At 29.1% G+C, this 12,736-nt stretch overlaps 1 protein-coding gene across 1 annotated transcript; it reads left to right on the forward strand.

Annotated features, from left to right (window-relative positions):
* The first annotated feature begins 1,317 nt into the window (after positions 1 to 1,317).
* LOC107437767 (ATP synthase, gamma subunit) lies at positions 1,318 to 12,736 on the forward strand. Its single transcript, XM_043047511.2, has 7 exons — positions 1,318 to 1,613; positions 3,749 to 3,786; positions 5,257 to 5,388; positions 6,444 to 6,645; positions 8,934 to 9,077; positions 10,329 to 10,549; positions 12,545 to 12,736. Exons 1-7 carry the CDS (start codon positions 1,576 to 1,578, stop codon positions 12,643 to 12,645), a joined length of 876 nt encoding a protein of 291 aa, XP_042903445.1. The 5' UTR covers positions 1,318 to 1,575; the 3' UTR covers positions 12,646 to 12,736.

The following is a 12,736-nucleotide window of genomic DNA, read 5'->3' on the forward strand; positions in this document are numbered from 1 at the left end:
GTATTAAACAAATGCATAAAACTCGGAAATGAATGAAAATAACTTCCAAATTAATATTTTTATTCATTTTGCAAAATAATTGCATTTTGACAGCATTTTTTTAAATTTTTTTTTAGAAAGCTTACCGAGTTTTAGAAAAAAGTAACGATTTCATTCGACATTTCCGTTACAAATACTTGTACTTTTTCCCAAAAAAAGTAACGAAAGTACAAGTAAAAGTACTAAATTTAAAAAGTAACGAAGTACAAGTAAAAGTACGTACTTTTTACTTGTACCGGCGGTACAAGTAACGAAAGTAAAAGTACTGCCATATATGATTGTGACTTATTAAATTTAAAAACGAAAATGTTTGATATTCTTTCTTATGCAAGCGAAAACAAAATGGCATCTCTTTTTTTTAGAGAAGGGACATCCATAGCACATTGGAAAAATATTTGTAAATGAACAGAAAAAAATATGTATCTTCTTATTACCCTGGTAGCAAAATGATATTATTTAACATTAGAAAGATGCAATATAATACTGCCGTGTTAGAAAACGCTGGACTCTTGAATCCCTAATATTAGAACTAATATTCTATATCATTAAATAGTGTTCAATCTAACATTCGAACTTTTAAAATTATCATCTATTTCATGCAAAAGTGCCATCACATGCGGATCGCTTGAGTCGCCCCTTTTTCTATGCCACTACATGGAGAAACTCTCTTTAAAGGCCATTCCAATTACCAGAAAGAGCCACCTTAAAGATAAAATTTCAAAATGGATGAGAAAAGAGCCGCTAACAGCCTCAGGCGCCCGCAGTGAACTGATCGTTAAAACACGGTTCCCAATAGATCACCGAAATCAAGCATCACTGGCTGTGGTCAGTGTGCTGGTGGGTAATCACTTGGATCAGTCTGCGTAAGGACCGAGGGTGGGCTGTATGGGTCCTCGTTAAAATGTTCTACCGTAAAGTGCTCGACTTTGCGTTCAGGTCGTCGGGATACAAAAGCGAGGGGTGCCATCCCCTCTGCAGAGGATCAAAATTGTAATGGCATGTCTTCGGATCATCCTCAGGGATGTTTCCCACACCGTCGTCAATAGCCCATTGTGCAGATCTAGTAGTACGACGTAAATAAACAAATCTATCAATCAAAAACTCAATAAATACTCAATAAATACGGTTCGCGTATTTCCAGTCGCGGCAGAGAAAAATGAAGAATCTGAAGAGCCACTCTCACATTTTTCACGATTAACTATTTTCCACAAAACCGGTAAAAGTGAAAAANCATCCCCTCCGCAGAGGATCAAAATTGTGATGGCATGTCTTCGGATCATCCTCCAGGATGCTTCCCAGGCCGTCACCAATAGCCCACTGTGCAGCTCTAGTTATTTTATTTTCTTAAAACAGGAACTTGCGGAAAAATGAACAAATTAGTTTGCTTTAGTGAAAATAAGCTTTATCGCGTGAGACTTTAGTTGTTTCAACTGGCAATATTTGTAACATCGAAGTCGAAGTACCACAAGGTCGTCGTCGGTCTTCGATTTTTGATAAACATTGGAGTTATAAAATTATTTTAATAAAATTTTCACTATGTTTTCAGCAGCAAAAGCAATTATATTCTCGCCATGGTAAACTGAACATCTTGATTTACTTTATTAAGTTTCCTCACGATGTTTTTAATTATTAACTTAAATTTAACTATGAATCTTGAGCTTTGTGATGTTTATACTCAATATAACTTGTTCATTATTTACACATCAGTTATGTAAGTAATTGAGATTTAAACAATAGGAAAATAGAAGACTTAATAGACAGTAAAAGGTTCATTTTCCAAGGGTCACCATGTTTACGGTGGTTGTACAGTTGTATGACCAACTTAAAATTTCAACCAACTTCTAAAGTTAATAGAGTTGGAAATGAAATTACTTATTAAGCTATATTGTAAACAACTGCGGTCGACAGAGTCCTGCTATTTTTGCAGGAATAAACAAGTAATACATAAAGAAACATTAGTAGTTCATGAAATGGTAAAACAAATTAAGCAACACCCAACTGTACACAAATAGACTTTAGTTAAATGATATGTGAGGTTTCCAGTTGCAACACAATCCTATATGTCATTTTCTTTGCATAAGAATTCTGTAGTTTTATGTTTTCATAATTATAAATTATTTCACATAGAAAAAATGTTGATAGATTTCAATTAGCACCTATAATTTATTAATCCATCTCTAATGGGGCTTCTATACTCTTGTAATTATTTAAGTAAAAATTTACAACCTATAATTATAATCTTTGAAATATTAATTGTTTGCATTTGGCCTTTAAATATGCTATTTTATAAAATATTTTTTATTTTGGGTTGTTTTGTAGTGTCTTTTGCTATGTGCTAAATTTGATTGCCAGGCTGAGAAATCTTTTTTTATGTACAACAACTCTAGTATTTTACTGTACATTTGGCCATTTTATATGGCAGCTCATTTTGCTGAAATATGATTGCTGATAAAAAGAATTGCCCATTTCTTTCAATGGGCACCTAATCATAGAAAGATTAAAAAAAAAAAAAAGTTAAGTATCGGTGCACACAACCCAAAAGTTTCTGCAGGCTCATGATATTTTTTTAGTACAGAATGCTTTTATAACATTACAAAAATGACAAACATTTAACATATTTATTTATTTCTGACAAAAATATGCATATATACATACACATTAAAATTAAGAAAATCAGAGGAAGATTAATTTAAATAATCCCAAATTAAAATGAAATTGAAGAACTGCACTCATGTTAACATTAAGCATACCATAACCAGTCAAAAGATCAGTCTTGTTGTATTTCAAAGTATTGGTATGTTTAGTGTTAAGTATTTATTATCATGTTAAGAATTAAGTAATATTAATAATTTTGCTCCTGTAATTCTTCACTGCGAAAGTCATATTTAACTTTTTGTGTTAAACTTGGGCAACTGTGTCTCATTCTTATCAATAAATAAAATTACATTAAAGGATTTCTTACCTTAGTCGTTTATTTTCATTGTAAAGCAATAGTAATGTCAATTTTGCTCTTCCCCTAACAGTGGGATCACTAATTTTAGGGCTAAATTGGCAGTTTTCTTTTTGGTCACATCACGTATGCAGCCTCCATCTACCTTTCATTAATTATGCTGTTGTCTGCTTCATATTTTATTTTTCCCCCAGCAAATGTTTTTTTGGAGGGCTTCTATGTTGTCTAACTATGGTTTAAAGTTTTTCCATTTAAAAGAGGATGGCAAAATAAAAAAGATATCACTCTGAGGAACTAAGTGCCGATTTTGATGGTTCAAAAGAGTGAGCTCAGATAGGATATGTCAATTGCTTAGTGTTAGCCTATTAACTAAATTACATAGTCTGACACTAAGATTTACTTTCTCTGAATAAACATAACTTTTTTCCCCAATGGATTTAGTTTTTTTCTTTTATTTTTACTTTCTGGCTTATTTTGTTTCATTTATTTTGAATGCCAAATAACTAAATCCATCAAAAGGAGGTTAATGTTTTTTCAGAGAAAGTATGTTTTTTTGTGTCTGTATCTGTAATTTAATAGTTATCACTCATTAATCTATATACTTTTGTTCTACCTTTCAAACCATTAATATTGGCAATTAGTTTTTGAAAATTTGATATTTAGAACTAAAGTTATTTAAGTTTGTCTTTTTCATTTTGCCTTGACTTGCATATTTTAATATCAAGTTTTTTTTATTAATTTTTCTGTTATTATTTTCAGCGTTATTCAAACCAGGAATATGGCAACCTTAAAGGATAGTAAGTAATATGCATGATTTTGTTCTTACATACCGAGAATGATTTGTCTTCAATTATTTTCTAACCATTCTGGAGTTTCATTCATTTAAAATTTGCTTAGTTAAATTCAAAAGAAAAAGAATAAATTAGGGCAAATTATTTGTGAAATGATAGTTTCTTAAATTTTCTTACGAATAATATTTTTTAATTACATATTTCTTTGCTTTCCTTTATGCTAAATATTAAAAATGCAGCTAATAATTTTATCCATATAATTTTTTGTTTTCCTCCAAATTTTAGAATTTTCCATGGTAATTAGAAAAATGTTTTTAATTACTTTTTGGTACATAAAATATTGAACATTTTCTTATCAAGAGATTTTTTAAGTTATAATTTTAATTTTCTTTCATGCTACTTTTTTTTAATCGTTGGATATTTTCCTAACATTGCATTTGAATCATGTTTTGTTCTTTAATTATTCTTATAGCGAGTAGTTTTTTTCTTTATTTATTGGTTAAAGGGATTTCACAGTGTAGTAAAAGAAGGTTAGGTTTCATGTATGTTATTTTTTAAAGCATACTATTAACCTGCTTTTAACATCAATTATATGCTATTAGGAATTTTATCCAGAGTTTTGAATTATTCTTAGTTAAGATTTTTACCTTTCTTTTTAATTAAAAAAGAAAGGTAAAAGTAAATAGTTTTTTCATGGATTTGTTAATAATTTTTCCATAGATTTGCGTTTGAAGGAAACCTTTGGGAGAGATCATTGAAACCTCTCCCGGCGACCGGGAAAGCCTCTGTGTCAAATGGAGAAAAAGTCAAGTGTGGAAACACAAAAAAATATCAAAGCAAATAAGTAGATTAAAAATGTATTCAAAATATTTGTGGGAGGCTACTATTTAGAGAGCTCTTTATGGCAGTCTCTGAAAGATATCTACACATGTTGCAGTCAGATTGCACTATCAATAATTTATTTTTAGAGTTGAAAGTTAAACTAAAAAAAAAAGTTATTTTAGAAGAAACTAAGCATCTCAAACAAACAAACCTCTTCTCATCTTTTGGAGCTAACTAATTTTTATAATACAAAATTCAATGCTAACTTAAACAAAAAAAAACATAATTCTTTCTTTATTTGGAATATTTCTTAATTGGTAAATTTGTTTTAACACATTATTAAATCAGTAGAGTTAATTTTTATTTTATTCATTGAACCATTCGTCATGATGCCAACACAAGTGGCATTTCCACACCAAGAAAATTAAAATCGTTTGCAAAAGATGTTGTAACATTTTAAAGTGAATGAAAGTAACCCTACCATTAATAACCATTTTGCTGTGGAACAGAGAGGTTTCACTGTAATATTGTTTTTGAGTAATAAATTTCGTTAAAACAATTTTTCAGAATTTTGATTGGTAAATGGGGGGTGATCTGATTTAAATAATTTTTTATTTTATTTACTGTTGCTCAATGATGTGATTTTGTTTCCAGTTCGAATGCGGCTGAAATCAGTAAGCAACATACAGAAGATTACTCAAAGTATGAAGATGGTATCAGCTGCTAAGTATGCTAGAGCTGAACGTGAACTGAGGCAAGCTAAACCCTTTGGTGAAGGCACAAAGTGTAAGACTTATTTTATTCATTTTTTCTAAGTATCGCAAATAACTATTATGTTAAATGACTAAAATTCATCTTAGAGACGTATATTTAAATTTATTATTATTAATGATTTGTGTAGCATTTTTAATAACAAATAATTTATTCTGGTATTTCCCTATTTTGTAGAAAAAATTTCAATTGTAGTTTCATGTTAAGCAAGTGTGAGGGAAATAAACTTTTATTCAATTTAAGAGACAAAAGTGTTTTCTTGTTATGGTATTGATATTATAATTATAATTTCTACTTTGATATAATTTAACATTGTCAGGAACATGATATTAACTTATCATATGCCACATATTCGTACGTTTATAAAAATTTATATATTAATATGCTTTCAGTAAACTATAAATAATTTCTCATACATCCTGGTTTTATGAATCAAGGTAGACAATCATTCTTTCTGACTAGATCATTTTTACAAGAACCAAATTTTGATGTTTGTTATTCAGATGCGTACTTTGTCTATGAATTGCCTGTATTTTTTAGTACAGCAAGAAATCGAAAATCTCTAAAATCCGGACTCTTACGTCCAGTCCGCAAGAAAAAAATTTCTAAAAGAAAAATAGCTTAAAATAAAAATGTAAAAGTGTAAAACTCCAACAATGATGCAGTAGATGAAGAGGTAGGGGTGGGGAGTGAATGAAAGCTCATAGCTGATAAGGAAATTACGGGGGGAAATGACAAAAGTTTGATTTTTAATGTCTCTTATTTATTATTTGAAGTGTATATTTATGTTAAGTTTTAAAAGTTGACGTTGGAGGTCTATGCACGCGTGTTTAAGCGTGAAATCGGCCTGGCGAATTCGAGAGTGCGATAATTCTATCAATTTAAGTAACGTATCTAAAATCCGGAAATTTCGGAAATCTGAACCTTCCAAACCCCCCAGTAGTCCAGATTTTCGAGGTTGCACTGTATAATCAAAAAAAATTTTTTAAAATATAACATTTTATGATTCAGCCTATGAATAGTCTGTATTTTTTAATATATTCTATTTATATTTATTTTTTTGAAAATAGCATTTTATGACTCAGCAGAAGTTAAAGCCGATGAATCTAAACCCGGGACCATGATCATTGCTGTGACATCAGACAGGGGTCTCTGTGGTGCTGTTCACAGCAGTGTGGCTAAAAGGATTCGTGCTATGATTAGTGAAGTGTCTGACTCTTCTGATATGAAAGTTATCTGTATTGGAGACAAGAGTAGAGCTATGTTAAGAAGGTTATTTTTTTTCCTCTTATTTGAAGTGATTAGTCTTATAACAATTACTGAACAATTTGACAATTGTTGTAGAAGGATTTTAATGCATTCCTTGGTTGAACATTAGCAAGGCTTGCCAAAGTGGGTCAACTGAAAAAAAAAAACCCCACATGGAGAAAAAATTCACCTGAAAAAACCCATCGAAAGCAAAGTAATTGAGTAATTGTCATTTGAGGTGCAGAGTTTTAGGGCCCCCAGTGAGGGGACTCGGATTCGAGTCCAAGCAGTGACAGATGCCTGGCTCGAATAGTTTATAAAAGAGCCATGTAAAACATCATAAGTGGATCATAGGTTAGAATCCCCTTTATTGTCGTCCTAACTGTGGAAGGTTTTTGTGATTTTTCTCTCTATGTAGCGTAAATTGTGTTAAGTTAGTTCCATCAAAAAGTCCTCCATGTCCTTCAGCTAGATATTCAGTTAGGCATAATAATTTCCTTTTTTCTATTAATAGAATTGTTACAAGTGAATGGTATAATAAAATCATTTATAAGGGCATATTAGAAGAATTAATGCTGAAAAGTTGAGCTGGAACTTTGTATGAAATTTTGCTTAACTATCAGTGAGTTATGTTGAATTAAATCCTATTTAGGTAAATATGGGCCCTACTTATTTCCAGGCACTATACATCGTTCTGCTTTTTATTTTTATATTTCGCTTTTCTTCTTCTTTTTTTTTGCTGGGCTTAGTTTAATGCTATTTAAATTGTTGCAATAAATCTTTTTATAAAATGTTTTTATTGTACTAAATATGCAAAAGACAATTTATAAATTTTGCATTAAGATGTTTTTATTGTCAATTTATAGGTGCAACAATTATCCAAAATGCTCTCTTTCTCAATGTAAAATATAAATTATTTATTATTAAACAAATGCCAGCCATTGGCTATTAGGGCATTAGTCGTCTAGCTCTCCAGTACTTCTTAACAACACAGTCAAAGTCTCTTGGTGCGGAGCATGTGCCCAATATAATATAAATAAAATGGCTAAAACAATTATCAATGTTTTCAGCCTATTCCTGTTGGCCAGATAATTGTATAGTAGGATTCCATAATTAACAAAATTATCTAGATTTCTTCTGTTGCCTTCATCATAAAATTAGCCAAAAATATATTTTACTTATATATTATTTATTCTTCATTTAGAAGTATTTACTTGCAATATTTATCATCCTTTCTTAATATTCTCTACTATTACTACAATTTGATTTTTATTTATTATTCCAAATTAAAGGCTTGAAACTGCAATTGGTATTAGTATTTTGAAATAATCTCTTAATATTTCTTTATTATGTATTATGTAACATTTTATGAAATACATTGAAAATTGTATGTAGCTTAACTTTCTTGCAATTATTTAACAGTGAATAAGTTATACATTACTTTTATAATCAACTTTATATAGAATGGTTTTCAGTCAGATCTGTGCAATTAAAGTTATAAATACAAAACTGTCATTAGGAATTAACTTTACGCAATATTACTAAACAATCTGACAAAAAACTAGCTTTTTATTTACTTATTATTTTATTTTTAGTGTTTAAAATGTTCTGCGTGTATGTAAAAATTAAAAGAAAAGTCAATTGTTTTGTTCCGATTTAATGAAGATCAGATTATAGAAATCATGTAAGAAAGAAAGTAAACTTTTTAAAAAAAATGAAGGAGCACTTTGTTGTGTTCCGACTTTTATTTTTATTTTCCTGTTTATTATTATCTTATTTATTTATTAATTTTTTATTTATTTATTTTTTTTACATTTCTCTTGCCTGTATTATATTATATATATTGATTTATTCAAACATTTTTGAAAAGATTAGGTTTCAAATTTTTAGTGATTTTTTTTCTTCCAATTTAACATCAGCTGCTTTTCTAATTTCATAAAAACATCATTCCTGGAATCAATTGTCAGAGGAATATTATTTCAATATGATTCTCATTTCTTCAAGCTACATGGCACATCTAATTTACAGAATTTAAATGTTAAATTCTCTTGATCTTATTAAAAACTAAAGTTTCTAGCTTTCCCCTGATTAAGTTGAGGAACTTTTATTTTTCATAATTATTACAATGATTAAAGTTTGTAAATAAATGCTTATAGATTCGATAAATTTTTTTTGTCTATTTTATTAGCTTGACAGCAAATACAGCAATATTGGATGGAAACACTTTAATTTATTTGTAATAAGTTTATTCACAATTCCTAATCATAGCTGAAGTCAAAAACTGTAAAAAATATTTGTTTATTTTTCACTAGGCACTTTGGTCAAAATATCATGGCTGTATATTCTGATTATGGTAAAAAGCCTCCAACGTTTGAAGATGCTACTATGGTTGCTGATTATGTTATCAACTGTGGTTTCACATTTGAGAAGGGATTGATAATATTCAATAGATTCAAGTAAGAAAATTTAGTGAGTCTATGAAATGTTGTAGTTATCTAATGCCCTGACTTCCTCAATTTCCTTATTGTGATAATATTTAACCAATTTTAGTAATCACTCTATAAATATAAAATAGTTTACTTGCCTTACTTAATACTTTCTTATAAAATAATATGCCTTGGTTTTTCTTATTAAGATAATGTTTAACTAATTGAAGTGGAAAACAAAGCAATAGTTTTTTTCCCTTAGATTTTTCCTTATTAAATATTACTTAGTTTCCTTGTCATAATATAGTATTTAACTGATTGAAGAAATCAAACTTATACAGTACTTTAATTTCCCCTTTTTTTTTGTGACTAGTTAGTCTATTCAATTTTCTAACTTTTAAAGTATACATAGCTTATTAAATATTAGGCAAGGTAGGTTGGACCTATGTGCACTTGTGATCAGGCTCAATTATTTTAATACTACTGAATATTTTTATTTATTTTGTTGTGTCCTTTGCTAGCACTACAAATCAATGAAAGATTTGCGTAGCACAGTTAAAATAAGCCTTTTTTATTTCAATAAGTTATTTAATACTGCCAAGTGATTTTTAGAACTCTAAGTGCTTTACCTTCTGAAATTTATTGAATAATAAATTATTTTTCAAGGTTAGATCTTTAATTTAAGCTATTTAAGTTTATATTAAGAAAAATAATTGTGATCTTTTGTGAAACCCTAAACATGGGGTACAGTGGTCTACTTAAAACCAGGGTATCCCGTCATAATCAGTTTACATTTTGAAAAATATATTTTTCAGAATTTAAAATTTCCTGCTTTACTAACTTCATGCTTAATTTGCCTAACATAACTTTTCTCTAAACTTTAAAATATCAATGGAGGCAAAAAAGAATTTGCCATATAAAGTTTTTCCTCCCGGTGTTCTCTTTAAGTTTTTAAAGAAATTATTTTTCATGAAATTTTGCATTGTTTTTCTCAAAATTACAAAACAGGACTCTGACTGGAAATCCTGAATCTAACCTTTGTACTTAAAAGATCTCAATTTTAATCTATCTTGAAATTGCTTGGGTTAGTATAAGATTTATATGGAAATAAATAGTCCTATTTGGTAGTTTTAATCCTAATCTATTAAAATGGGCAATTAGTATTTTTTTAAATTTAAGTGTCACTGCATTGAGAAGATCATTAATGATTCTGAGCAATATAAATATTTTAAAATATTTTTGTTTTTCTGACTATATTTATTTTGATTCTTCATCTTACAGATCAGTAGTTTCTTATCAAACTACCGAAGTTCCAGTGTTCAGCGCTGATGCAATTTCCAATGCTGAGAAGATCAGCATATATGACAGTTTAGATGCTGATGTGATCAAGTCTTATCAAGAATACTCACTGGCATCTATGATATTCTATGCCATGAAAGAGAATGCATGCACTGAGCAAAGCTCTAGGATGACTGCTATGGATGGTGCCAGCAAGAATGCCGGTAATGTCACCATTTCTTTCTTTTTTTTCACTACTACATTTCTTTTACCTTTTTTTAGTTTACTTATTTTTGTAATTTTAAAATTTTTATACATTGTTTTCATAAATATCAGCATTACCTTTTTTTAGGTCATTTATTTTTGTGATTTTAAAATTTTTTATGTATTGTTTCTGTATATATCAGCATTCCTATTAGTCAAGGAAAATCTGGAATTGTAAAATTGTTAAAATATTTTCTTTCAGTAGGAAAAAGTGGTTATAATTTCTTATAACTTTTTGTAAGAGACTTGGTAGTATAGACTGCATTCTCTCCATACATCAGTTTCAAACAGTTGAAACTCTTAAGTTTAAGAAAAAAAAATCAATTAAATATTTAGAAATTTTTTATTTATTTATTTTTACAAGATTCAAAAAGAAAGTCATAATTTTCCTTTACAATAATTTCGAAATATATAATAATATTTATTTTTAAAAAAAACTCATATTTGACTCCACCCATGAAATATTATTTTCTGGCAATGTTTTAGGTACTTTTGAAAAAGGGCATCAAATAGTAACTATTTATGTCCTTCCAAGATATCAAAAGATGTCTGGGTTTTTTTTTTTAGTGAATTTTTAAAGTATTAATATTAATCAAGTGATAATATGTAAGAAAAAAAATGGAATACTTATATTTGACTTTTATTGTTGCTGTTTAGGATGACATTGTATCATTGTTAATATCCAGCATTCCTCCCCCCCCCCCCAAAAAAAAAGAAAAACTTAAACCCAGTTTAATTTAAAGGTTGCCCTATTCACTAAGAGGCTTATGTTTTCAATGCACAACGATACTTTAAACTCATAGTATATGACATGAAAAAATGGGATGTCAAAATGGAAGTGATTTAAAAGTTGTGGGTTTTGTGTCAAAATATAATTATTCCAATTTATATGCTTTCTCACACAAATTAGTATGTCACTTTAAAATCGCCATTTAAAGCGAAAGCAATTTTTATATTTTATGTTATTCATCAATTTGTTATTTAATGTGTGTCATACTTTGGGACATAGTCTTTTTGTGGCGATGTGAGATTGACATCGAATTAAAATTTTGAAGGGGGTAGAGAAAAAGACAGGAAATAACTATATGATTTAAAGCACAAAGTATTTCATTGATTCTTCCTCTTTCTAGGAAGCATATTCTTGAAATGTGAAATTGTTTTCCACGAGAGCTTATTTTCGATAAATAAATATAATTAAATACTGGAAAACAAAGCAAAGACTCTCTTGAATAGGGTTCTGTATGAAATAAATCAAATTCTAGTTGGCAATAGTCAGATATTTTTATGACATGAATTTGAAATCTCCATTTTGCAATTTTGATTGTGCATTCTAATCATAGATAAAGCAGCAATATATTTTACTTTAGTATTTTTGTGTAAGAAAAATCACTTCACTTTAAAAAGAAAGTTGTTAGGGTTCCATTTTTATTTCTCCTTGCTATTTATTTATTAGATTTTCAAAAGTTTACCTATCGTAAAGAATTGAACTTCTGTGCTCTAAAATAACTGAATTTATAAATTCTCTGTTTATTACTGCAAATAAACTCGGGAAGTGATCAAGGGAACATATGCATAACAGACAAAATAAAGCAGCTCCTCAGTGTTGCCCTCTCTCTGTTTGACCCCCCCCCTTTGTAACCCTTACTACTGTACCCAAATTTATGTAAAGTCCTTTTTTGTATCTTCTGAAGTTACCAGCAGATGGCAGCAACGATAGGAAAATAATTTTCCATTAGCATTTGAAGATTACTGAAGTTGGTGTTAAAGTTGGCTGTCGAGAGTCTTATAAAACAGGGGTGATTGTATTCCGGGGTTTTTGGATCTAAAAACTTAACTTAATATTCTTATAGGTTGAAAAGTCTCACCATTTATTTTCACTAATTATGATAAAGAGTATACTAAAATATATTTTTGCTGTTTTGAAAGTACTTGATTAAAAAAATTTCTCGTTTCAGGTGAAATGATTGACAAATTAACAATGACTTTCAACCGTACTCGACAAGCTGTAATCACTAGAGAACTGATTGAAATCATTTCTGGAGCGGCTGCTCTTTAATTTGTATTGTAATTATGAAAACGTGATGAGAAAATTAGATTAAAATTATGTCATATTAAAATGTTCTTGCCATAGAACTCGGACATTTGTA

The sequence above is a fragment of the Parasteatoda tepidariorum genome, chromosome 8, assembly GCF_043381705.1.
Source record: "Parasteatoda tepidariorum isolate YZ-2023 chromosome 8, CAS_Ptep_4.0, whole genome shotgun sequence".
NCBI lineage: Eukaryota > Metazoa > Arthropoda > Arachnida > Araneae > Theridiidae > Parasteatoda > Parasteatoda tepidariorum.

Bases quoted from the DNA above. Each gene is read 5' to 3' on its own strand.
- LOC107437767 (XM_043047511.2), top strand. From the start codon at position 1,576: ATGTTTTCAGCAGCAAAAGCAATTATATTCTCGCCATG. The intron at 3,787-5,256 runs GTAAGTAATATG...TTTTGTTTCCAG, and splicing joins TATGGCAACCTTAAAGGATA to TTCGAATGCGGCTGAAATCA. The intron at 5,389-6,443 runs GTAAGACTTATT...TTTTGAAAATAG, and splicing joins CTTTGGTGAAGGCACAAAGT to CATTTTATGACTCAGCAGAA.